At 42.5% G+C, this 27,365-nt stretch overlaps 2 protein-coding genes across 2 annotated transcripts in view; one reads left to right on the top strand and one right to left on the bottom strand.

Moving 5' to 3' along the window:
* Positions 1-7,406, top strand: part of ddx31 (DEAD (Asp-Glu-Ala-Asp) box polypeptide 31) — a 120,724-nt gene extending 113,318 nt beyond the window's left edge. The window contains exon 20 of the mRNA XM_080211965.1: positions 3,377-7,406. Within this exon, the coding sequence (XP_080068091.1) occupies positions 3,377-3,530 (154 nt within the window). The 3' untranslated portion in view covers positions 3,531-7,406. The remainder of the gene's footprint in view (positions 1-3,376) is intronic.
* Positions 7,407-15,311: 7,905 nt separating this feature from the next.
* On the bottom strand, positions 15,312-25,717 carry LOC145358331 (barH-like 1 homeobox protein). The gene is made up of 3 exons (XM_080212256.1): positions 25,258-25,717; positions 20,761-20,983; positions 15,312-15,603 (listed from the first exon to the last, which is right to left on the bottom strand). Exons 1-3 carry the CDS (start codon positions 25,715-25,717, stop codon positions 15,312-15,314), a joined length of 975 nt encoding a protein of 324 aa, XP_080068382.1.
* Between the last annotated feature and the right edge of the window lie 1,648 nt (positions 25,718-27,365).

The following is a 27,365-nucleotide window of genomic DNA, read 5'->3' as shown; positions in this document are numbered from 1 at the left end:
ACAATGTTGATTGCAAAACAGCTGGATGTAAACTGAAAGTTAGGCTAATTTGTCCCTGAGCTATATTGTTCAAACTTAAGATAGTACTTTGTGCTTTGGAAAGAATAGTTAGAGGCCTTAAAGATTTGAGAACAGAGGAAGTTTTTGAACTTTTATTTTTCGGGTAGACTATCTTCACCTTCTCATAGACCTTCAACTTTTACTCGCTTCCCTGACTCAGCTTCACAAATTGCTGTGGCCTTGATGGCAGCAAATAAAATCCTTAAAGCTTCTAATTAACATTAAGGCAGTGGGCAGGTTAGTGTTGAAGACTAGTGGTTTCCTCTGGAGTATCTGCTGCATTTCTTAAATGAGTCATCAGTGGAGAGGGCAGAATTGTCCAAGGTTGCCCTTCATACACTATTCAGAGACACCACCTGGGAGGTCCAGGAGTGGTTGGAGTCCGTTGCCCATGGTGAATGGTTTAACTACATGAAACTGTATTGGGGAAGGGGGAAAACATCGAGTTAGAATGTTAATCATTGTCTTCATGCACTGAGGTTTTTTCCTCTAGAGACTGCATTTTGTTTTTCTTTAGATTAGGGAGTGTGTTATCATTACAAGCTGTCTGGGATGTTCTTACAGTTAATGGCAACTCTTTCATCTCCTAATATCCTGTCATTATAATAACAGCCAATTGAGTAATGAGACTGGTGGAGTGTTGGGGAAAATCATCTTCCTTCCACCAAATTAATGACAATTAATAGTCAACTTTCCCTGTCCTCTTGTGTATCTGATACAACAGAAGTAATTACTGGTCAACTTGTTCATCTATGACTGTCTAATTGATCTAATAGGTCCTCAGTCAGTCCCCCTATGAGTTGCCTTGCACTGAGCAGTGTTGGGGTGGAGAGTGGAGACTCGGAATTCCCATTGGCTAGAACCCCAATGGCAGCTCAAAGGACCCTCAAAATGGTGGCAGTGACTCACATTCGGAGCCATTTACTGTGAACTCTGCAAAGTAGGACTTGAATAAGTAATGTTACCCATTTAGAGATTTTCCCCTCTCCTCTGCTTGGCTGCTGTGTGGTGCTAATGGCCTAGTTATTGCAGAAGTACATAGCCTAATTACAGGTATGTGTGCACAAGTTTGATGAGACCTGTCTGTGCTCTTCACTGTCGCAACCAGCAATTACTGACATCAACCTTTCTAATAAGGTGATTAAACAACCAATCATGTGGCAGCCTGTCAACTGGGCTATTTCTCAGTATACAAGAAGAACAACACAAGCCTGTAATTGAATTCTCACTTAAACCACTTCAAGATTCACATCAAATATACTTTCATGTATAGTTTCAAAATGAAAAGGTACACAAGATGCACTCAAGTGCTGTTGTTCTTTACATGTCTATCGTTCCTGCATGCGATACTGTGTGAAAGTTACATTTTCAGGTTTTCTCTGCAAATTATTTCCGTAATAAAAAAAGAAGGAATAGGCAACCGTAGTATCCGTGACCACCTACGCCCAGTCAGATTGGCAGTGGTGTTCCATCCCAGGACTTCCCTTAGCTGTTAAGACTACTCACTGTTTCACTGTTCACAAGCTGCTGATGAAATGCTGTGTTTTGTGTAACAGCACTTTATATCATTGTATGTAGAGTGAACTTGTCTTACGTTAACAAACATCCTGTGCCGTGATCACGAGGGACTGTTGACGGTGGTGTTAAGTTCAGGGGAAAAGAGTTCCTGGAGTGTGACTGAAGTATACAGGTGTCAATCAATGCATGGATTTGATTGAAGTAGGAATGTGAGGCAGTCCTGATTAGGAACTGTACATTTTTTTTGGAGTATTGTGCAAATGTTATGCTGTTGGTGGAATGCTTTCTGTTTAAAAATACAGTACAGAACAATCACTATGGATAGAGGATGTTTTAGTAATGGAGTGAATTCTCTGACTACTTAAGCTGGATGTTTGTCTCTGTAGGAATCCTTTACCACATCATACAAATGTTTCAACATTTCAGTAACGCCGAATGTTGCCTGTTCCCTCGTGTTGTTCTCCAGAACACAGTCCAGAGGGGTCAGCACTAAAGGAATCCGATCTCTCCAAATGTGTGAAAAAGGGATTTTCCTTCTGGGTGACTCCCTGCAATGGGTCAGGGAGTTTAAGCCCTTCCTACATCATTCTTTTTCTGTGGTTGATCAGGGTAACTATTGATCAAGTACTAGCCTTTTATTTGTCAGCTCAGTAGCTAGAATATTTAAGGGAATGTGGAGTCCTTGCTGTGTTACAAAGTGTTCCTGCACAATTACAGCTGATTGCTTTAGCAGGCATTCTTCCACGGACATAGAAATTGTAAGTCGATATTGTGAATCTTATCAGCTTAAAAGGTATAAAAATACCAATTAAATCAGATGTCAAAGCTGCATGTAGAAATAATACAACAGCCACAAAGCTTTTTCAAATGTCTTCTGAAGCAGTAATTGACAGTTATGTTCTGCATCTGATAAATCCATAGAACATATTTAACTAGATTAGCTTGTGTTGCTTATATTACGGACAGACCCTTTTAAGAAATACAAGGCTTTTTTTTAATACTATGTAACATTTCATAGAACGAATTTCCTATACTGAAATCAAAAACCAGTAGGTACTATACAAGACATGATTCACAGGAGAGGTCTTATACAATGCATGTAAACAATAGTCTATCTGCATATCAAGGAATCGTCACCAAATAGAAAATAAACTTTTTTCTTTAAAAGCTTCAGATTGGAGTATCTCTTACATTGCATTCTCTCTCATTCAGTCTGTATTATGCCACTTGTTTCCAATGCTTGTACTGCTCTCTCATTTTTTTTTAGAGAAAAAAAATCTCCCAAATGTATTTAAGATGGATAAATAATGGATGCAAGTGAATTCTTGTGTTCCACACTAAACTTTTTTTAATTTGAAAATTATGCCCAGAAATTTGTTCCAGCAATATTCACATCTCCTTTTATGGAGCTAAATATAGAATTGCAGATTTTCTTTTCTAACCTTTCATCTTTTAAGGTGGTTATTGATAAATATTTAATATGGGAACAGGACTGAAGCTCTGGATACATTTATGGTACGTTGATATGCATGTCTGAATGCAACAGTTTTATAGCATAAATATTTGCTGTCGTGTTTTTGCACCAGATGTAAAATTTATGCACATCAAGGTTGAATAATATTGAGATATTTAAATTGATGCTGCATCAAATGTTTCTGGGCAGAGAGAGAATCTCCATATAATCCAGATTTGTTTACATAATGCTACACAAAAGTAGCCTTGCCTCTTTAGTGTTTTAGTGTCTTAACTCACTTGTATTAAACAATTACCCCTTTCAATTTTTGTCTTCCTTTCTCAGGTCTGGCTTGGGTGGACATCTGTTTGCTAAGGACCAGGTGGCTTCAATTCTACAGTCTGAATATTCAAATGGATTTGAAACAAGTTTTCACAAGGTAAAGAAGCATCGAAAGCCTTTAAGAAGTCGCAGATCAGTCAGAAAACATCTGAAATGAGCTTCAGACGTCTGGGGACACATCGTCAAATGTGGTGCTATTAATTCGGGTCAAATGACGTCAGACTGAAATGAACAGCACAGGACTGGGTCCAGCAAATTCCAGAATCCGCACTGTCCTGAGCTAAAGGGCAGAGTAAACCATCTCTCAGTGCCTGTTGGAATTGTGCTTGTTTTTGAGGAGATTAAAAAATTGCTTGTTACTTATTTGCCTGGAGATGAAGAAAATGGACTTAAATGGATTTTAATTCAGTTCATGTACGATGCTTTGTAGCTCGTGGAACAAGGCTATTTCCAGTCCTCTCCCAAATTGGATGCAAACCCACATTCTGAAGATGTATTCTAGCACTCTGAAGTATTCTACTTCTCACATCTGGGAAAATAGACCTTCACCCCAACTTTCTGCTTATAAACCCAGACACCAAAACTAAGAGGTGCAATGTTCTACATCCCTACAAACAGCTCTGTATCAGACAAGGAAGGTTAGTAATCAGAAAAGTGGAACAGAGTTGCAGGTGCTGTTTTCTCAGTAATGCACTTAGAGTTATTGAGGTTTACAGCATAGAAACAGGCGTTTTGGCCCAACTTGTCCGTGTTACCCTTTTCATACCACTAAACTAGTCCCAATTGCAGGTGTTTGGCCCATAGCCCTCTATACCTGTCTGACCCATGTACCTGTCTAAATGCTTTTCAAAAGACAAAATTGTACCTGCTTCCACTGCTACCTCTGGCACATCATTCCAGACCGCACCGCCCTCTGTGTGGAAAAAATTGCCGCCTGGACCCTTTTTGTATCTCTTCCCTTTCATCTTATGCCCTTTAGTTTTAGACACCCTTTCCTTTCGAAAAAGATATTGACTATCTAGCTGATCCATGCCCCTCATTATTTTATAGACTCCTATAAGATCACCCCTCGTCTGCTCCATGGAAAACAGTCCCAGTCTATTCAGTCTCTCCTTCCAACTCAAACCATCAAATCCCAGTAGCATTCTAGTAAATCTTTTCTGCACTCTTTTTCTAGTTTAATAATATATTTTCTGTAATAGGGTGACTAGAATTGTACACAGTATTCCAAGTGTGACCTTATCAACGTCTTGTACAACTTCAACAAGATGTCCCAACTCCTGTATTCAATGTTCTCACCAATTAAACCAAGCATGCTGAAAGCCGCCTTCACCACTCTGTTCACCTGACTCCACACTCAAAGAGCTATGAACATGTACCCCCAGATTTCTTTGTTCTATAACTCTCCCCAACACCCAACCGTTAACTAAGTAAATCCTACCCTGGTTTGATCTACCAAAATGCCTCACATTTATCTAAATTAAACTCTATCTGCCATTCATTAGCCCAGTTAATCAAGATTCTGTTGCAATCCTAGATAACCTTCTTCACTGTCCCCTGTGTCACCAATCTTGGTGTCATCTGCAAGCTTACTAACCATGCCTCCTAAATACTCATCCAAATCATTAATATAAATAACAAATAATAGTGGACCCAACACTGATCCCTGAGGCACACCACTGGTCACAGGCCTCCTGTTTGAAAAACAACCCTCTACAACCACCTTCTGTTATCAAGCCAATTTTATATCCAATTGGCTACCTCACCCTGGATCCTGTAAGATTTAATCTTTTGCAACAACCTACCATGTGGTACCTTGTCAAAGGCCTTGCCAAAGTCTGTGTTGGCAATACTGATTGCACTGCCATCATCTACCTTCTTGGTTACCCCTTCAAAAAACTCAATCAAATTCGTGAGACATGATTTTCCACTTGCAAAGCCGCTGTTCTTAATCAGTCCTTGCATCTCTAAATGCCTGTAGATCCAGTCTCTCAGAATATCTTCTAACAACTTACCCACTACAGATGTTAGGCCCACTGGCCTCTAATTCCCAGGCTTTTCCCTGCAGCTCTTCTTAAACGAAGGCACAACATTTGTCACCCTCCAATCTTCAGACACCTTACCCATGGCTGTCAATGATTCAAATATCTCTGCTGTAATTTCCTCCCTAGCCTCTCACGATGTCCTTGGAAACATTTCACCAGGTCCCGGGAATTTATCTACCTTGATGCGCTTTAAGACTTCCAGCATCACCTTCTCTGTAGTATGTACATTTCTCAAGACATCACTATTTATTTCCCCAAGTTCCCTAATATCCATGCCTTTCTCTACAGTAAATACTGACGAGAAATACTCATTTAGGATCTCACCCGCCTCTTGTGGACCCACACATTGATGTTGTTGATCCTTAAGAGACCCTACACTCTGCCTCGTTACCCTTTTGCATTCTATGTATTTGTAGAAGCTCTTTGGATTTTCCTTTGCCTTATCTGCCAAAGAAATCTGGTGTCCCCTTTTTGCCCTCCTGATTTCTCTCTTAACTCTACTCCTACACCTTCTATACTTTTCAAGGGATCCACTGGATCCCAGCTGCCTATGCATGTCATATGCCTCCTTCTTCTTTACCAGGGCCTCAATATCCCAAGTCATCCAGGGTTCCCTAATTTAACCAGCTTTCACTCTAAAAGGAATGTGTTTACCCTGAACCCTGGTCAACACACTTTTGTAAGCCTTCCACTTACCAGCCGTCCCTTTGCCTGCCAACAGACTCCCCCAGTCAACTTCTGAAAGTTCCTGTCTAATACCATCAAAATTGACCTTGCCCCAATTTATAATTTTAACTTTTGGACCACATCTATCATTCTCCATAGCTATCATAAAACTAAAACTCACTGGTCCCAGTGTGATCCCTTGCTAACACTTCTGTCACTTGCCCTTCCTTATTTCCCAAGAGGAGGTCAAATTTTGTCCCCTCTCTAGTTACATACTGAATGTGAAATTCCTGCTGAATGCACTCAGCAATATTTTCTCCATCCAAACCCCTGATACTATGGCTGTCCCTGTCAATGTTGTGAAAGTTAAAGTCCCCTACTATTACCATCCTATTTTTCTTGGAGCTATCTGTAATCTCCTTACAAAATTGCTCCTCAATTTCCCACTGACCAAAGCAAAGAATAACAAAAACCCATGTCCACTTCATAATGGATAGTTGACTAATGCAGGAAGCTAACAGACTGAATAATCGATAGCAGAGTCTTGGGTAAATCAAATCAGATATGATTTGCACAATTCTGATTTCTTGATTGTTCCAGAACTCTTCTTTTGTGGGTCACTGCCTTGTAGCACAGGGACTTGCAGTGGACATCATGTGGTGACTTATACCCGAGATTTGCACTATATTAGCTCCCTATTTTTCAGCCTTGCCATACAATATGTTTCACTTGCATCTGAATACATCTCAGGAAGTCTGAAGACCCCTTTGACGATATCTATAATCCAGACTTACCATAACCTGGACTATTATCAATTACGTTATCTAATCATGGTCTGAATACAAAGGTACAATGCTGATAAAATTACCGCCTTCATGAGATCTCAAGAGTAGAAAGATATATGAAAGGATGGAACTGATACTTATTTTCAAAAATTAAAGAAATAAACATATAGGAGTTTTATAGAATTTTGGTATCAGGGTTTTTCATTTTCAATTCCGTGTTAGAACTTGGCATTTTATTAAAACCAAATTGTTTTTATTTGAAGCAAATATTAACAGCGACTAAGACAGTATATAATAAATAAATTGGAAATATTTTCAGCTGTGTCAGTTGTCCAGTTTTGAGCCTTGGATTTTCAAAGCTCCATTCCTTTATGACTTTAGTATTTCTTGGATGGTTTTCAGACTTTTCTGTGCTGCCTGGATAGGCTGAGCTGGAGCGTTCTGCCATTTTTAGGTTGGGTACATTGTATATTTTTGAAAGCTACCAGTATAGCTTTGTAACTTATTAAAACAAAAGAAAGAATTAATCTTCAGATTCTAATTATGTTAGTTGTAAACCTCATCCACTGGAGTGCATGAGCCATTATTCTTTAAGATGGGGTTTGATGGGTTATAAATTTATTTTTTCAAAAAACTTTTTTGTGCCCTTATTTGATTTCATTATTAAGCAATGAGATTAGATGAAACCCCCTCATCATCCCCTGGGTTTAAGTCAATCCTTGCAGAATCCTCTTGTTTTGTTGTGCTGCTTTTTTGTTCTACTAGCCTCAGAGAGACTCTGTCCGTCACTTCATTAACCCTGAGTCGGTTAGAATCCTGTCCAAGGCCAGGGGGATTTGCCAAACCCTTTCACATGCTAACAAGCACAGATAAACAGAGGATTTTCTCCAAATAAATATATATATATATTTTTCTTAAAACTTCTTGATTTAATCGGCTGCTGTGCACTTAGCCATATCTCTCTCCTACGCACTTCAACTTTTTTTTTCCATTCATTGTCCTTGGAGAGCTGCAAGAATCTTCCTGCACCAATGTAAACATGCCAATATATTTTATTTTATTTCTATTCAGAGAATACATTAAGCGCTGTACACAGCTCAGATCTTCCACATTAGAAAGAGAGCATTTTCATTTTGAATCGTGGGATGATTGAATGTGGATTCTGAAGGCTTCAAAAGATATGAAAGGGCCAAACTAAACTGCCCTTGTTTCTCAAATCTTTTTATTGTGTTTTCTTTCAAGCTTTGCCTGTTTCCTTTTTCCTAATCATTCCATTTGAGACCAGTTTTATTCATCAACACATCAAAGCCAGCATCAGTGTGCTCAAACCAGCTCTGAGATGTGACGGTCGGGAAGAACTGTTACAGAAATTAAAATAGGGAACAGGTACTTTTTGTTCCACCTAATTTGCAAGGAGTTGGGTGTGCATAGGACATATTTCTGTTATTTCATACTAACTAAGACCAAGTGGTGTTTTTCCACAAATTTGAAACTATTAAACTCATCTCGTACAAAGGGAAAGGTGACAAAACATTGAGGATGGATTGAGATCCATTACAAGGCACTGAAGGAGTTGACATGTGCTAAAACCGAAAAGCAAAGCTAGAGCATGTTTTCAGTGTCACCTCAACACATTGACAGGCTCTGTCTCTAGAATAGTATTCTAAGTTGTGTTAATTCAAACTAATGGGGAAGCACAGTGGCACAGCGTCAGCAACCTGGGTTTGAATCCCAGCTTGGGTCACTATATTTGCAGAGTCTGTACATTCTCCCCATGTCAGTGAGGGTTTCCTCCCACAATCCAAAAGATGCGCTGATTAGGTGCATTGGCCATGCTAAATTCTCCCTCCGTGTACCTGAACAGGTGCTGGAGTGTGACGACTAGGGGATTCTCAGTAATTTCATTGCAGCGTTAATGTAAGCCTACTTGTGTCATTAATAATAAATAAAAGCTTGGGATGGTGGGGGTTAGTCCCCCTCCTGTATTTTTCTGTTGTTGGTGTAGGCTTTTTATCAGATTGAGTAACTTAGTGTTTACCAACTTTGAGGACTGATCTGTGCCTTCAGAAAATTAACACCAACTCCACAGTGTGGAACTGATCTCCCAGCTGAGGACAAGTGACAGTGTGTGTGTATGTCTGATGATTGTTAAGGAAATATCATTCCATTGTCATAGTCATACTTACAACTCGCAGTGGACGGTAAGAGGGAAAATCACTTTTTTTAAAAAAAAATCTCATGGTTGGAGTCCCCTTGTTATTCGTCCAGTACACTAATATTTAAATAATGCTCTTTCTGTCCTTCCATTTTATTTAGCAGGCGCCCGTCAGCTTCTGAGAGCCACCTTAGTCAGTTCTGTATTCGATGCTTACACGTTTGGCTTAGTGGCTGTCCTTTGTACTTTAGATTCTATCTATTAATGATGTTTATATAATTTCATTGTTCATTAGGGAGATTTGATCACCTTCTAACTAAAAAATGCTCATTATCAGAGAGGCTTTTTTTAGGGGAAAAACAAGGGGCGGTTAAAATAACCCTGGTTAATTTTAATGTTTGGTGATTTGTTTTTAATGATCGTTAAAGGGATTCTGCTCACACCCTTAACGTTAGTGTTTCAGATCTGGAGTAAGGGAGATTCCATATTCTAAATACAGCGAATCTTTCTAATTGGAGAGTGAAGTGGCTACCTGGGTAATTAAACTTTATGTCCATTTTACTTGAACCCCCGTTTTAAAGAGGACATCAGGGGCGCTGCATCTGCGGGCGAGTGTTAATCATGTTGGTCTGAACCCCACCTTTCATTTTACTGGGGGCCGCGATTCATTTGTTAGCAACCGACAAAGAAGGCAGAGAGAGAGAGATTTAGGAGCCGCCAAAAATATTTCATTCAAATCTCTTTCACCCAAGCTGAATATCACCCTTTACCTTCATTTTGTGGCGGAGGGAAGCCCCCACACAGCAGCTGTACCCTACTGTTACCTCATACAATGTACAACTGTGAAGGGGATGATGGGGGTGCACCTCAGTCCAAATTAAATTGGTACCACGAAATGGGCTTGGAGCTCCATTCGGAATCGGATAGACTTCCACATGAACTGCGTGTTAAACATCTGAAGCTAACTATTCTGAATTCATACCTAAATGGGACTATCGATTGGTTGAGAAGGGAAAGGTTGCTCTCTCATCTATATTCCAACTAACTGTGATCAGAACTAACTGCAGAAGATGCAACCTGAATTGCCCTCTAATAAATTTAGTACAACGCCCAGCTAATGGGGTGCGTAAAATGACACCAATGAATATTTATGGTGTATATTACATACCCTGAAACATAACACCATTGACAAACTATGTTGTATGTTCCGTCAGATCAGTAAGAGCTATGCAGCATTCAGTTGCAGAGATCAACACTGCCGGGATTGTTTTTGCAAGCTTGCTTATCAGGCATACTACATCCTTCCAATTCTCCAGGAATGCAGTACTTGATGTGCTGAGTTTAGTCCGCTGATCCCTCTTAACCCGACAGCGGAAAGTCCTTTTGCCGCTATAATGGTAATTAAACGTTCGATGGTCAAGCTAACACGTGATGTGGAGATGCCGGCGTTGGACTGGGGTGAACACAGTAAGAAGTCTCACAATACCAGGTTAAAAGTCCAACAGGTTTATTCGGTAGCAAACGCCACTTTGGTACCGAGTAAACCTGTTGGACTTTAACTTGGTGTTGTGAGACTTCTTACCAAGCTAACACATCCAGTGCAATAACAAACAAGTCCTTGGGTAATGTCTCTGGTTTCCCTACTTGAAGACAGTGCACAAGGTATAGGATAAACAACCAACCAGACCCTCACGCTTTACCCATAATTGCAACTATTTTGGGGGGAGAATGTTTAATTTTGGAAAAACTCCGAAATTCCAAACATTAAAAATTGTATTATTGTACAATGAGCATTATGTTACTGTTTAGGATGTGTTAATATCACAGGTTTTAATGTCACAGTTCAAGTAAGGAAGGTTGTAAAGAAGGCATATGGAATACTCTCCGTCATTGGCAGACGTGTAGAATATAAATAAGGATATAATATTGGAATTGTATAAAACACTGGCGAGGCCGCAACTGGACTATTGTGTGTAGTTCTGGTCACTACATTACAGGAAGGATGTAATTGCTCCGAAGAGAATGCGAAGGCGGTCGACAGGAATGTTGCCAGGGCTAGAAAAGTATAGCTATGAGGACGGATAGGTTGGGATTATTTCCCATTGGAACAAAGAAAACTGAGGGGCGAATTCTACAAAATTATGAAGGGAAGAGATGGAGTGGACAGGATAAAATTGTTTCCCTTGGCAGAGAATTCTAGAACCAAGGGACATAGATTCAAAATAAGTGGCAGTAGGTGTAGTGGGGACGCGAGGAAGAACTTTTTGCAAAGGGAGGTGTGTCTGGAATTCGCTGCCTGAGTTGGTGGTGGAGGCAGAGACCCTAAATTCTTTTTTAAAATACCTGGTAAGCTGTAGGGTTTCAGGCCAGGTGCAGGAAAGTACGATTAGAAAGTGTCCTTGGGCTTGCATGGGAAATATGGGCGGAAAGGCCTGTGCTCTTCTGTTCTACGGTTTATAAAGAAACAGCTTCATCAAATTCTCGTTTAGATTTCATGTTTTTACAACACTTTGTTTTTGGCATTTATTATTTATAAATTCTTTAATTCTCATGTAATCTTGTTTAAATGTAATAACAGGTTGCATGTTACAAATATGAGATTTGAGATGTTTTGGTACCAACTTTAAACTTGGGTCATGTGACCTGTTCTACAGTCTGCCTGACAGTAATTTTGGGTGCTTTGAATGTTAAAGATTCAAGAGAGGTTTAGATTGTTTTATTGCGACGAGGGTGCAAGGTATTTACAACTAGTGACAACGGCAGCAGTCTGAGTTTATAATGAGTGGACCAGAAAAGTGTTGTAGCCACTGGGTTTTAAACAGCGGTGCTATAAACTGTCCATTTAGTTCTGAGGTGAAAGTGAGTTGAGGTCAAGGGATGGCTAATTAGTATTTCTACGTGGATGCGTGGTTTCGCATTGCTATGCAGAAGACGATCTATTTTTGAAACCTAGGTAAAAGACTTCATTACCATAGTCAGCAGAGAACTTGCAAACTTTTGTGAGTTACCATAACCAGAAGTGCGGAGGAGAGGGCCTTTGGTTGAGGCCACACATACTGCCGGTAGTTAAAGAGTCCAGGAGATTTACCCTGACCCAGCTGGAGGAAGACAAATCATTAGCGCAGGCTTTACTGGTGGTTTAAGAACTCTCTAAAAGCCACCTGGACAGCAAAATGAGAATAGCGGAAGCTTTTATAAACTGGGAGCAACTGTGGACTGTTTACTATAAGGACTCTAAATCCATGGACAGTGATATATGATAAACTTAAAAATGGGAATGCCCTTAAGTTGCCTAGAAGAAGAAAATTGTGTTTGGTCCTTAGTGTTTTAGTCATTTGTTGCAGTGAAAGTTTTAAATTATGAAATCTTGTGCCATCCTTTTCGGCTATTGACTTTATTACTAGTTCAAATTTATTATTAAACGTAATTGGTTTATAAGGAGATCATAAGGTAATGTCCTGATTAAGTGATAAATTATGATTTCAAAAATATTGAACATCCAGTTTAGAACTTGTTTTTGTGAATCAAAATTTATCAAACCAAAACAAAATCGACATTAGTTGAAAAAAGACATCGTTCATGTTTTTCACCAAAGCTAAACTCGCATTCATACCCACCAGGTTACAAGAAACCCCGTTTGTCCCTTTATAATCGCGTCGATGGAAATCATTTAAACTAAATAATAAAAAGGCAATATTAGCACGCAGATGCATGTATGTATAGGATGGCCACTGACTGCAGGAAGAAATCTGCTGCTGTTTTATCGGTCCTGGCACGGTAATGATTGCATCACAGGGTGGTGCCAATCAAATTCATCTTAGAGCAAATATATCCCCTGATCCCCGTAAATGCTCCAGTGTGATCCATAAAGCAACGGAAACCTGAAGAAATATAACCCCAGCCGAAAGGACAATTTTTCCTGTCCCTCGCACATTGAATTAAGTTACAATGTTACATAAATTATCTAAAACGCAACAGTTCCAAGCCTGTAACCTGCAACAGGACATGAAGTGTTCAAGCTTTGTGATAACAGTGAAAATGTTCTCTAAGCAAACTCTTTAAGTGACTCTTGAGAATCTGATAATTATGAAGTCTCGTTAATGGGTTTTTATTTTCGTCTAATATGGGATCCCAACGCTGAATTGACTGGGTAACTGTTGTCACTCGACACTTTTACTGGCTCAATTCTCTTTAAGGCGTCAATGGGTTCCTTCCTGTCCTTGCCGTTAGTGATGGTGGGATGGATAGACCCCCCACACAAGATCCATCCTAAGCACCTGAGCTTTCAGGACTGATCTCAGCCCGGTTCCCCGGGAGGTGGGGTGAGGGCGGGGGTGGGGGAGGCTAACTATCCGCACAAGGTAAAGAAAATGGGGAGAGCGAACTTAACAGAGTAACACAGCCAAGACTTCAGAGTCGATCACCTGCTCGCCCCTTCAGCACAAGAAGAGTAAAAAGAGAGAAAAAAAACAAGCAGGAAATGATAAAAGGTGCTGACCTGTGAAGGAATCACATCGGCGCCTTTGAGGGGTGTCCAGAATCTGTCCCCATGTAAACGAGCATCAGATTATGTCTTGGGTACTTTATTCTACAAAAGTTGTGTTTAAAACCCTGATGGCTAGCAGTTTAAAGGTCCCTAGAATTGAACATACACACCTGAGTTTTGCCAGTACACTTTTTTAATAAATAAGAGCGAATCATTTATTGACCGATATATAATCTTAAAAAAAATGAACTGTGTCGGACAATCTTCCATAATTTGTATTTCAATAATTTACAAATGACAATGTAAACAGGAACTTAGGCGGAAAGAATCACTCGTTCTAGGAAAGGCTGAAAGAAATGTCTCGATATGTTGAAATTCTCTATTGACAATCAACTGGTATAAAAATAATGAATGTTTTGGAAAGTCTCGGAGCTGACTATTAACGGTTGTACTCTCTGTCCCTTGTTCTCCCCTTGTTGCGGCGTTAAGTGGGAATACTGATGTGTGACTGACACCTTGCTGACAGCTTACAGAGGATTCACAGATAAACGCACAGCTCGGAGGGACAGTCGTTCCACTTCACCCAGCAATCAAACTTTTCTTTGTAGCATTATTTGTCGAGTTAGCCGGGTTGCAAGACGTGAAGTGGAAACTGACGATGTAATTGACGATGGAAATATTTTAAGATCTATAATTGAAAGGGGACGTGGGTTGGGGGGCGGAGGGAGAATGGTCGATATTCACTTAACAACAATTTCGGACAAAATGACCCAAGACCAAAGGAGGGTGGGGGGGGGGGGGGGGGCGGTGGTTGTAAATAGAACTGGTTGGAAATTTTCAAACTATTTTAACCCGCTGTTGCTGACTTGTTGAATTTTGATAAATGGAAACAAACAGTTCCTGGGTTTTGTTTTCTGTGTGTGCATATATATATTGTATATATACATATACATACACACACACTGTTATTTTTGATGCTTTGTTTATATGTGATAGGAGGGCGCCAGAGAATGCCAAGATCTCGCTACCCATCTGTCAGGCTCCCGGAGCCGGGTTGGCGCTCCCAGTCTGGCGCTGTAACAGCTGCCGGGTTCTAACTCCACTGCTGCTCCAGTATTCAATAAATAATCATATTTGTGTGTGCACAGGGGTGGGGGGGGGGCGGTGGTTAGTGATCTCCCCCGTCTTCAACCTACACCCAGCTAAAGTCAGAACACATGGAAGTGTGTACCAAAGTTGCGCAGGGTCAGAAACCAAGCTGGAAACGTCAAGAGGATATTTACAAATATATTTACAGAAAAAACTCGTCCATCGTTGTAACTTATTTTTAAAATAAATAAATTGTACAATTTAAGTGTTCAGCAACAACAAAAAGTTTTTTTTTAAATAGTGCAACATCACCTATTACTGATTCAGAGCATGAAATTGATTTCCCGTTTATAAAAACTATAAATATTTTTAAATGAAAATAATAAACTATGGATGCTACGTGATGAATTGGAAATGATTTTAAATTAAGTCTATGTTCGTATCACAGTTAAAACCTCTCACTTTGTACACGAAAAGTTTGAAAATAAAAAGGCATAAATAGCGTAGAATACAATCTTCTTTAAAAATTGCTTCACTTTGTTTTAAATACTGGAGCTTTTTTGTGTTGATTTTGTTGTTTTGTGAGGGGGTTTTCCCCACTGAAGTCCAAGCCGAGGGAGGAGGAGGAAAGGGGGTAGGAGGGATGGAGGAATGGAGGGAGTGGAGGGTGAGGGTGAGGGGGAGGGGGCGGGGGCGGGGGCGGGGGGGGGGCTCACCGGGGCTGCGGCGGCCGGGGGAGGACACCTGCGAGGCCGGGGAGCGGCGGCGGCTGCTCGCCCCCCGCCGCCAGACCGTGGATGAGAACCCGCGGGACGATGGGTCGCTGGATGACCGGGTGAGGAGCGGCCGGGCCCCGGTACATGTACATGGCGGCTGGTTCCAGGTTGGAGACCACGTTGGGGTGGTAGAAGTAAGGCGATGGGAACATGCGCTGCAGAGCCGAGTAGTTGCCAGCCTCCGCCAGAAGTTCCAGTCCCACCGCCGTCTGTCTTTTCCATTTCGTCCTGTTGGAGGCGAGAAATTGGGGGAAAAGAATGAATTCCTCAGATGTGGTTAAAGTTGGATTAAAATTTGTCCCGTTTTAACACTTAATATAACACAAAATATAACACAATATAACACAAGTTTATTCTCTTATTTAGTGAATACACACACATAAAAAAACAGAAAACTATGGATAAACTCAGCAGTTTGGCAGCATCTGTGGAGAGAGAAACGAAGTTCACCTTTCAAGTCCCTTCTACAGAACTTTTCTCCTCGCTGCTGTTTTTCCATATTCATCGAGCACTTTTACCCGCCTCAGTCAAACCGACTCTTCCCAACGCGGCAAACCCAATGACCGGGGCCCATTTCAAGCCTTTATTTATTTCATGGGAAGAGATTCAGGAGCCCCCCCCCCCTCTAATCCAACCCTACAAACCCACCCCAGCCCCTGTAAACCCATCGCCACCCCCACCCCCACAAACCCACCCCCACCCCCACAGCTCCACCCCCACAAATCCACCCCAACCTCTACAAACCGATCCCCTCCCTCACAAACCCACCTCCACAATCTCACCCCACCCTCCAACGCCCACCCACCGTCCCCCTCAACCCCCACCCTCTCCCTCAACATCCTCACCCCCGTGCATGGGATCACCGAGGTGTGTTCTACAATCTTCAGTGACCTCCTTATTGACTGCACCAAACAGTAACATTTTGTGAAGCCCAGGCTTTTTACACGGCCTCGGCAGCGACACACCGGGAGGGGGGTGGGAGAGGCTGTGATTTTTTTTATTAAACAGTGTTGCTCCTTTCTCAAAGTTACACAGCCAATGCAGCAGAGTGGATACGGCGAGCCCTTGATCCATCTCCTTGCCTGCTCCAAAAAACAAAATATTCACATTGAAACCAATTCACCGTCCCTCACGAGAGAGACAAACAAGATCCAAGCTGACATTAGGCCTGATCTTGGGTTTGATCTTAACCAAAGGGCCAATTGTTTTCTAACCTAAACCACAAACTCTGACAATATTCACTGAGATCTCAGCCGGTTCCGTAAACTTGCTGTAATAAGAGACGGGCTGGTCTCACCAGAAGAGGAGAAACCAGCACCGAGGACATCAGCTCCAAACAACGCATTAAAGATTTTGTAAAGGAATGAAGCTTTAAAAAATATCCTTTCCAAGAGACAGGGGCGGTTTCTGCTATTCCACCAATTTGCAAATCTTCCCTTTCGTTCTAAATCTTGCGTTCTGTCATTTTATAGTCAGCTGGGTCTTTTTTAATGTTCATTAATTGTTAGGGAATTGGAGTTAGGGAATGGAGTTGTGCTGAGGACGGTGCGGAGTCAAATCTCAATGAGCAAAAGGCGGCTCTGTAGCTGCGTATTCCTGAAACTGGACTGTCTAATCCCGGGTTATATCAACCCAAACATTAAAACGCTGACTAAAATTGGTCACTTTTATTTGAAATCCGTTTACAGCACAAGCCACTGCAATCCCTGAGTCTTTTCAACAAGTTGTGGCTAATACTCCCACCCCAACTCTCCCCTTTCTCTGTGAAGTTTCTGTCATGGGCGTTTGGGGGGCGGGGGGGGGGTGAATAGACTCCCCCCCCCCACCAGAACCCGCAAATCTGCCGCATTCAGCCCCCCCCCCCCACGCCCCTCTCCCTCCCTGTTAAGCCATCCTCGCCGCCAGTTCTCCCCACACCTGGAACAATTTATTCCATTGTTATCATAAACAGCATCGCAACAATAACAATGTCATTTCTTCGTCAAGAAAGTGTTGTTCCTTTATATATATAATAACAAAAGGCTGCTTTAGCGGGACAATCCAAACTGGGGACAAATTCTCCAACACTTTGACAGTCGGTTTAAGGGAAGCGGGTGAAATAATGGTGGCGATTTCCATTAATGCATTTATGGGCTGTCAGTGTCTCCACTTAATGGGGATTTGTCAGTTTAATTTTGAAAGGCAGCGGGTCTCTCGGAGGAACCCAAATCTGTCACCAATCAATCGATCGATTATCTTTTAATTAAGCCCCGCTCCTCGCCGTCTCCAGTTCAAAGATGTCTTAATGGACTGAGATTGAATGTGTCAGGTTAAGAGCTCGCAAAGACAGACAGTGCCTCCGGCAGGTTCCTGGGAGTGAATGGCAAGCGCTGGGGGGTAAGTGGCGGCGGGAGTTACACCCTGAACCTGTCCCCCTGTTATCTCTGCGGCTCACAGGCGCTATCCCACCTCCTCTCTCCATCGCCCTGTGCTCATTATTACTGGTGACCGGGTTCCGGAACCTGTCCTTTACCTTGGGTCGAGCAGAACTGGGTCTAAATCCATGCAATTACCAAGCGAATCCTCACAAAAATATAATGAATAAAGTGGCTGAGCTTGAACCGACTCAGACCTGAAGAGAATTGCGGGACATTTGAGGAACAGTTATCAACAAAAACCTGAAATGTTTATTTATATTTCAGGGGAACGGGTTGTTGCAATGATTTGGTTTTGGAGAAAATCTTAACTTGATTCAGTTGCGGATTTCACTCTTTACTGTTGAAAACTCTTGGTGAGAATGATTGCTGCAGTTCCTTGGACAATAATCCGGTGCCCGTTTATAAAGAGGGGGACATGGAAACGAAAGGGGAATGAATGAAACTTATAATAAGTGGTGTGCGAGTTAGGGCTGTACAGTGATATCGTTGTATGTCGGGGCGGGGAGGGGCGGCGGGGGGTGGGGGGGCGGGGGCGAGTCTATATTCAGACTGAGTCCCCGAACCCCCCCCTCTGCTTGGGATGAGAAGGACATTCGGTGACAAACAGCATGTTGGCAGGATTTACCCCCCTTTAGCTGACAGTTTTAATATGAACACCAGAATTGATGAAAAAGTGGCGATCGAGAGCTGGAGAAAACATCAAAGCGCATTCGTAAAACTCATAAAGTTCTTTACACTAACATAACAGTCTGAAGGTATTTGCCTGTGTGTGTGTGTGTGTGTGTATAATCTATATTTATATTCAACCCGGTGTCACTGTCCTGTGCTATCATTAAATAACGCAGAAACTACACAGACTCTTGATTCAAGTGTCGCCCTTGTCCTTTCCCCGAGCAGAATTTTCAATCCTAGTTAGTTTGACAGCTTTATGTAACTGCTCGCTCCGGGGTGCCGGCAAATCATTGCTGCTCTTTGTGCTGTTGTAGCTGTACCTTGAGCTGTAGACACTTTTCATCATCTCCTCGTTTGGGCTCAGTTAGGAGAGTAGTTTGAATGATATTTAAGGGTAATTGCAGCTCGGGGGGAGTGTAGTGTACACTTCCTCTGGCCGAGTCTGTATTGTACAGTCTCCTCTGGGGAATTAAACCGACTGATTCCTTAAAGGAGGCGGTTAGTAAATCCAGGTAATAAATGCTTTGCACCCAGGCTCGGCGACAGATCCCATCTGATAACTGATGCGTAAATATAGGCTCTCACTCTAGGTGTTACCAACATTAGATAGAGTGGGGGGTGGGGGACAGAGAGAGGGGGGAGGGCGCCATGACAGGTGGCTGCCTAATCCCAAAGCAAACTCCTGTGATTAGAAAGCCACTCGTTCTAATTATTTTCTGAACGGAATAGATGTTAACAAGGCAGCAAGAAATTGGATACTGCACCCACACATAACCAGCTCACTCCTCATCCACTGGCCATTCAGGTGGTCACAAGCGAGATGACTCAGTCTCATTTTCGGTTCCAACATCAGCAGGCGTCGCTCGGGTGGAACGTGCAGAGTTACCCGATGCAGAAACTGACTGAATGTGATGGAAATGTGCACCTCAAAATGACTGGACCTCAAAATGTCGCCCACATCGGGACTGAGTTGTGGAGAAACGGGTTTGGTTTTTGGGGATTGGGTATTTCAGCCAGATGTTGCTACCACTGGCCTCGCCTGTTTCAGCGGCATGGGCTTTCATTCTGACCTCCTCTTTTCGGCAACAATTCTGGGGATATTTTGGACAGAGCTGTTTGTTTAGATTTCATCGCACTACAGTAAATTTTCTTAAATCCAGTTTACTCCCTTAAATATATTTCGGCTTCTCTCTCCCCAGTGAGAGTTTCATTGCCTCTCTGCCCCCCTGGGGGAATTTATAACAGAGCGATTGCTGTGTGGTGCTTTCTATCAAGTTTCTTAAATGTATACTCGGTATCTCAACCTGGATCCTTCCAATAATGCTGAACCTTATCATTCGTTCGATGTTAAAAAGCTCCCAGCAGAGCGAGAGAGACAATTCATATCGCCAACTCCAACTATTTCCTTGTAATCGATTAGATTTTAAACTTTATTCACCCCAGTCTCTGGCCTGAGATTTATTGCAGTTTGATGACCTGTTTGAGTGTCGCCCCATCCACTATTTGATACCCAACTTGATCCAGTTACTGGGGATTGTTTTTTTTAAAAGTACATTTTGATTTTTTAAGAACCCCTGCGTCCAACTTGGAGCAAGTGGATTTCCCAGGCTCCTGTCCTGCGCCACACTAGCTTTGGGAACCTGTTCTGACCCGTTTTGCTTCTGTAAGATTTACTCTTTGTCAAATAAATCCAGATCCGGGAATCCCCGGAAGAATCTGATCTGATGAATAATGTTACAAAACATTCAAATCTCGCTGACTATAACCCCCCTCCTCCCCCCACCCCCCACCACCCTGTTAGTTAGTTGATGGTTTCGGTAACCCAACACAACAGGATAGAAACAAACCAAACTAGGTTGCTCAACTAAACCTCGTTCGCGGATGTTTTCTTTCTCAACGGCGGCCGCTCAATGCATCAGCTGTGATTCATATCCGCTCGGGCAAGTTTAAAACACCCCGACACCTAATCCCTGCTCGGTCTTTGTAACCCAGTTAGGAGTTTGTGATGCTGTAATCCGCATCTTCAAATAATTAATATCTGTTGAGCTGGGGAGACGGTGCGAGGGAAAGAGAGAGAGAGATGATGGTTTACACATTTGCATTTTCCACTGATAGGAATTGATATTTATATCGATGCCCGTGTCGGCTGTGAAAATGTGGCCATGTTAAATAAGATTTAGATACCTGCTGGTGTTAACCTGTGTTTAAATTTGGTTTTAGTTTCTCTGAATCCATTATTCTGTTTGATTTGGATTTTTTTGTGATATTAATTGGCTGTAGGTTTTGTTTGTCTCACCTCCTGTTCTGGTACCAGGTTTTGACCTGGGTGTCTGTCAGGTTCAGAGAGGCCGCCAGTTCCATCCTGTCCTGCACGCTTAGGTATTTCTGTCTCTCGAAGCTTCTCTCCAGCTGAGCCAGCTGGTGGTCGGTAAAGGCCGTGCGGGCTTTGCGAGGTTTCTTCAACCGGACAGGCGGGCTGTCCCGACTGCTGGAGATCTCCCTCTCCGCCTCTTCCTTGACTGCCCGTGAAAAGTGGAGGGGGAAAGAAAGAGACAAGGGGCAGTTACAGAGTAATCTCCGGATCCACATCCCTGTGCATCACTCATAGTATAGAATACCAGACAGAGTAACGCTATCCTTCCTCAAGGAGAACATTTTTTTTGGCGGGGGGGGGGCTAATATCCCAATTTGGAATCTGGGAACTAGGCAAGGCAATCCTCTGGGAATTTCCTCAGGTTATTTTCCAGGATATTCGACATGTTGCAAACTTTGACAATTATCATGGATAATAATTATTTAAACGGCCCCAAAAGATGTTCTGGATAATCTGTAACCAAAGTATTTGCAGCATTAAAATGGTTAACATTTAACCGGCGATTATTTTATTTCAGCCTCTCGCTCCCAAAACCAAGAGATTATGTTAGGGTGGGTGGGGGGGTTCCCCCCTTTCTGTGATTGAATTTTGTATTACTGAAGTTGCAGGTACGGCATTCAGTTTCTCTGTCCCTGTGTGTGAGAGAGAGTCTGAGTTTGGAACTGCTTTACTCCAGAAAAAAAACTTTCCCTTTCTCCGTTAAGTCTGGAAGATGTTGAAAGAGCTGTTTGTGTTTAAAAGTCGCTCACACATCGGGCGCCGCAGATCTCGGGCACCGCAATGATGTCTGCGGTCGTAGGTGTGAAAAAAGCTCTTTGTTTGCACTTTTACCAAATGGGTTTAATTGGGAAGAGAGAAGGGGCAGCAGAGTTAGAAATGAGACAGAATAGACAGGATAGGTGGGTCTAATTCCAGTAGCCGGCAAGAAAATAATCCCTTTAATTGAGTCACCAGGGAAAATGCCCAGAGCGGTCTAAAGCAGCAATCCGGCCGATTAGAGACCCAATCATTGAACTGTCCTTTTTAAAAATCCGATCACGGGATTATTTTGCAAATTGCACCGATTTCTTGAAGCGGGCTGTACCAATTAGGTGCAGGAAACTGGCACATCCGACACAAAACGGCAACGATTTAAATTATGTTTTACAAATGAAACCCGCCCACCTTCAGAGGGGAACAAAGCCGATTAAGGGCCGGGATCCTTGGAAATAAAACTGATCAGAGGATTATTCCGCAATTTAAAGCGAAACCTTCCGAGGGAGGAGCAGTGACAAGAGATTTCTTGTGCAACAAACTCAGCACAAATATTCTACTTAAAACCCAACTCGATTTTGTGTCTGTTGTCCCTACATTTCCCCTGAACTAATAATATCTCTCCATTTAAACTTGTTCCTTTAAAGCAGACACGCGCATTAAAGAATGCATTAACCTGCGCTAATCACCCACACCCAGTTCATGTGAACACGATTCATCTCGTTACAGACAGAATCGTAATTTTTCTGTGTCCAAATTGCAGCTCCAACAGCCGACCTCAAACTGAATTTATTTTATTGATAATTGACAAAATGAACCCAATTTCATTGCGGGCAGCAGAGAGGCATTGAGAAAGGGCCCTTACTCTTCGCAATACTCATTCGATCTGTTCTCAATTGCGGGTGTTGGAGTGGGGTGGGGGGGTTAATGTGCACGGAATCGGCTCCCACAATTATACCAACTCCTCGGCCCCAAAATCCAGGTTTTAAACTCTCAAAACTCCAGGAGACACGAGCGAATCCGAGCTCCCTGTGCGAGCCTGAACGCAGAGATAAATATCATTTCTGTTTACTACAATGAGATAAAGGAATGCAGAGCTGGTAACCGGGATATAGGAGACCCCCCTATTGTCTCTGAACATGTAAACTCATCCAGAAACTAATATTTAATATTTCCCGATCCGTGTTACCATTTTACTGAAATTCGCTGCAGTAAGTTGTAACCTCTTTTTGTTGGATTGATTTTAAAAAAATAAAATGCAGCAAGGGGGATGTTATCAGTCGCAGCATTGGTCCAGGTACGGTGTATAAATGGGCTGGTGATAATATCAAACTCTCTGGCTTCAGAGAAATGATGTAACGAACTAGACGGTATGTCACCCTCCTCCAAACCGACATACAAAACCGTTCGACAACAAACACTCCCCTTCAATGTGAAGCATCAGAAGTCCCTTTATTCCAATCTACCGGTTACTAAAAAAACACAAATCAGTTTCTGGGACTCCCGAAACACTCAGATCATTAACAACCTTTGCACCTTTTTAAACACTTTTAAATGCAGAATTAAAGAAACAAAACATTAAAACAAGATCTCGTGAAAACCAATGAAATATTTAAAGATTTCGCCTAAATAAATATACTTGGGAACGTTCCCTGTTCAAACGTATTTTAATTTTCGATCTCGTACCTTTAGCAGACTTTTGTCAATTTCCCATAACCACAGGCTGGCAGTGACTATTCACTCTTACTGTTGGACATTTAAACCTGCGGCTATAGAAATAGGGCCGGAGTTTCTGGGTAAACCTGGGATTTTGCTCCCTTGTTGAGATTGAAAAGTTTGTTCTGTTTTCCCTCAGAAAAGTAGGGGCCAGACAGAACCTCTGTCTCTTTATTAAATGGGCCCCGGGCCGGTTATAGCTCCTTGGTCAATTATGCGTCCCTTAATTTATGTTAAGTTGCACTAACTTCTGACAGGTTGTCCTATCAAAATGGCATTTACTTATTCATGTCTTTTTCGCTGTTCGAAAGCGGCTGATATTGACTGAGGCCCTGCGAACAGCTGCTACTCTGAATCTAATCTTTCTTTTAAAGTTTTAACTACCTAAACTTTTACAACCTCCTCCCATAACCCCACTGTCACCCTTCCCCCGTATACACACACACTATTACACATTTTTATTGCTGGTTTGGACTAGATTCGGAATTATTTCACAAAAAAATATATTTAGAGATTGAGTCGAATATGAGTCTACATTTCGGAATATTCTTCAGATCCTGAAACGTTACACGCCTCGCTAAACCTGGTTTCTTTACAACATTCTTTCCCATTTTATTCCCAATTGGCTAATACTTCCCTGTTACCATCAAGGCTTCCCGCCTTCTGCTGAAAATGTTTCAATGTGGGAGATGTGTGGTTGCTTTTCAATCCAACAACTTAATGTTCGCGCGATATTAACAGCAAAACAGTTGGGACTGTCACCAAAAAAAAACACGTTTATGCGAATGTTTCAATAACTTTTCACTGCTCTGTCTGTAACTCACATCCCCATTCACTGAGTAAGACTAGATTCGGTGAAATTCAATTTCCCGATTTCTTGACAATCGTTTGACGTTTGATTTTATCCAAAACCAACTCTGCAAATTGCCAAAATTGTTATTACGATTCGGAGTGAGAATGCACCACTCTCTGTTTTTTTTTCAAAAGCCAGGTTTGAAAGCTGCAACTAGATGAGATCTCACAGTTCCGAGAATCTTGCTGTTAAACATCTATCACTTGGTGGGACAGGTCAGGACAGACGTTAGTTCGATTATAAAATTGAACGGTTTAAAGGACTGGATTTTATATTTAAATGTAGTTTCGTTAAGGTAACAGTTTATATTTTATGACGATGATCTGTCAATAAATTAAAAATATTATCTGGCAAATTCCTCCTCCCCAACCCCAGTGCAAAAAGTGCACTCTCTCCATTGCCAAAGGTGCTTTATAGGAGCATTTCAGGACAAGATCCCGATAAACAGAGAGAGAGAGAGTCGATTAATTTCCTGCGTCCTTGTTTTTTTTATTGATAACTATATTTCTAACCCACTGTGATCTTTTGTCAAGTGCCGCGGGTTTAAGCTTGATCCCTGAGAAACCTTTGCTGACAGTTCCCATTCACGGGTCAGTCTGTTATGTGTAAAAGTGATGATGGGCGGATTGACTCGCAATTGGCGAGTTCAACCCGAAATGGAAATGTCTGCATTGTACAGAGGCAGCAAGAGCCTCAAACTCGAGACTGCTGCAGTTCGATAACCGGCGTTTCAGAATTATCTTTGTTGCAAAAGGGACCGAGTTAGTTAACTAAAAGCGACCATTAAAAAGCGATTTATTGGTTTCTTATGATAACAACACCGGCCCGAGGAGAGAAGGACTAACTAACAGCCACAAAAATACTTTATCCAAACGTAATCCGTTGCACACGCGGTAGTTTTAGTATTTGAATGAACAGTGCTAACATTGAGAAGTTCTCTGTATTGTGGTCTCTTCTCTCCTGAATTGAGAATTTTCGATTTCCCGGTATGTTATATTTGATCATCACTCGAGCTTTCGGCCAGAACTTCTATTATTTATCATTTTCTCAGTTTGACCTAGTTTCTACTCCTCCCCCCACCCCGCCACCACGCTTACCTTTATATTCCGTGTCTGAGGACGAGTTCTCCCTTTTGTCCAATTTGTCTCTAAATTCTTCCCCGTGTTTGTGAGTGGCTTCTTGGGGCGCCTGACCGCTGCTTGAATACGGGGCGCAGGCAGCCAAAGGTTTGCAATCGCCCAGAATGTCTCTGATAAGGAAGGAGGAGGTAGCAGTCCTGGGCTGGGACACGGCGCACAGCTGCCCCGGGTGCGATTGCGACTCCATCCCGCCGGCGGCCCCCGGCAGCGGCGCCGCCGCCTCGTCACCCTCCAGGCCGGGCGAGGAAGGCGAGCTCTGCTCGCTGCCCACGTCCGACACCGGGCTCAGGCCAGCTTTCATCTCCTGGGGAGAGCGGCAGTCGCCCATCAAGGGGTCTCCTTTGGGTAAGACGGGGCTGGCTGGCCTGTGAGATAGAATCGAGTCAATCCCAAAGCTGGAGCCGTTGGAGCCTTCCATTGCTGACTCTGTTAAATGGTCATCTGGAACTGGGAGAGACTCTACTGAACTTGCTGAAACCCTTCAACTTCCAAAGAATGATCCGGAGCAATTAAACCCTGGACTCCAATTTCCAGACAGAAAGTTGGTGCGAGCCGGGAGCTATGCAGATTGAAACTTCGCTTTGATCTGGCTGTAAAAGGGGGCGAGTGGAACATGGACCAAGTTTCAGCACCTTGGACAAGGGCAACAAAAAATCCGCTCCTCCGCAGGGCCGCCAAGCGGCAGTCCAGATTTCTGCCTCCTCCAGATACTTTTGGACTAAAATGAACTTCTGTCACTTTGCAAGGTTTATTTTCCCCTTTTTTTTAAATGTCTGGAGCACGTGTCTGAGGAGAAGCCGCTCTGATTGGGGCTTCGCCCTGACATCACGGTGACTGCAAAGCCGACCCTCTCTCGGAGCTGGAGACAAGTTCAGGAGGAGAAGACGCCCAGACTGGGGATGTGCAGCCGCAAGTTTAACTGAAAGCAGTGATGGATCTGGGGCTGGGGCTGGGGCTGGGGGGGGGGGGGGGAGGGGAGCAGGGGAGCAGGGGAGGGGAGCAGGGGTCTGGGTAAAGTTGTAGGTTGTAGGATCCAACTATTAGAATTAAAGAGTCTGTGACATTGAGGGATTGTTGTGTAAAAAATGGTTTGTGTCTGGGTAAAACACTAACCCTGATCAGGTGTTGGACGGTATCGATATAGGTCAGGATTCACAGGTGAAAAATCGCCATGAACCCCCCCCCCACTCGATTTTAAATGCCGATTTCTCCCAGCAAATTGCTACTTTCCTAAGATATCCTGACACTAATTTATAAAAGGTCGGATCCCTTCTTAAACCGACTTTACATCATTCCCAATGTAATTGTAATAACTGCACATTGATCCGGACATATTATTGAAACAACCTCCACAGCAATAGAAGAAAGAGTTGTATCTGGGAGGATTCGCAGGCGCAAAGATTTTGAACTGAGAAACATTCACATTGTATCCGAAAGCGTTATTTTTTTGGAATCTGATTTCACCTCCTCCGAGATTACACAAGTAGCATTTCGAACATTCAAAAGTATTCAAAAAATTAAACAAGAGGCAACAATACAAGAAGATGCATGACAGAACATGGCACGGTGACTAAATTTCACCCATTTCAGAATGAATTAATAACAGATATAACTGTTTCATAATGTTAAATTATTCACCAAGATTAATATCCCGTGCAACCTGCAAAGTGTTACATTTGGCGGCGGCGAGGTAGCGAGGGCTGCACTGTATCCAATTAAAATCTGTTAGAGACAGAGCGTATCTGATCCGGTTTTTATAAGCGAGAGTGAAACGGGATCACAGGCGGAGCTGCCAGTTTCTGGGTTTCCCCTGGACTCCACCAGACTGGCAAGTCTTGGGCTGCACCGGCTCATTTTAAACCATGGCCGGTTGCAACTGCAAACATCCAGAGAAGCCAAAATGTTTTTTTTGCTCTCGGCGCTCTAAGCTGTTTACACTTGGCTGTTCACTAATTACAGACACAATAATTTATTTCGTTCTCAAATACTGTGTCACTCTGGTTAATTAATCACAACACGCAGAAACAGCATCACATTAGTGCCTGCGCCAAATTATAAAACCCAGA

Source organism: Carcharhinus amblyrhynchos, chromosome 25 (genome assembly GCF_965287045.1).
Source record: "Carcharhinus amblyrhynchos chromosome 25, sCarAmb.v2.hapA, whole genome shotgun sequence".
In the NCBI taxonomy this organism is placed as follows: domain Eukaryota; kingdom Metazoa; phylum Chordata; class Chondrichthyes; order Carcharhiniformes; family Carcharhinidae; genus Carcharhinus; species Carcharhinus amblyrhynchos.
This window is presented reverse-complemented; position numbering and strand designations above follow the sequence as displayed.

Bases quoted from the DNA above. Each gene is read 5' to 3' on its own strand.
- LOC145358331 (XM_080212256.1), bottom strand. From the start codon at position 25,717: ATGGAAGGCTCCAACGGCTCCAGCTTTGGGATTGACTCGATTCTATCT. The intron at 20,984-25,257 runs GTAAGCGTGGTG...TTTCACGGGCAG, and splicing joins CTCAGACACGGAATATAAAG to TCAAGGAAGAGGCGGAGAGG. The intron at 15,604-20,760 runs GTGAGACAAACA...CGCCTCCAACAG, and splicing joins ACCTGGTACCAGAACAGGAG to GACGAAATGGAAAAGACAGA.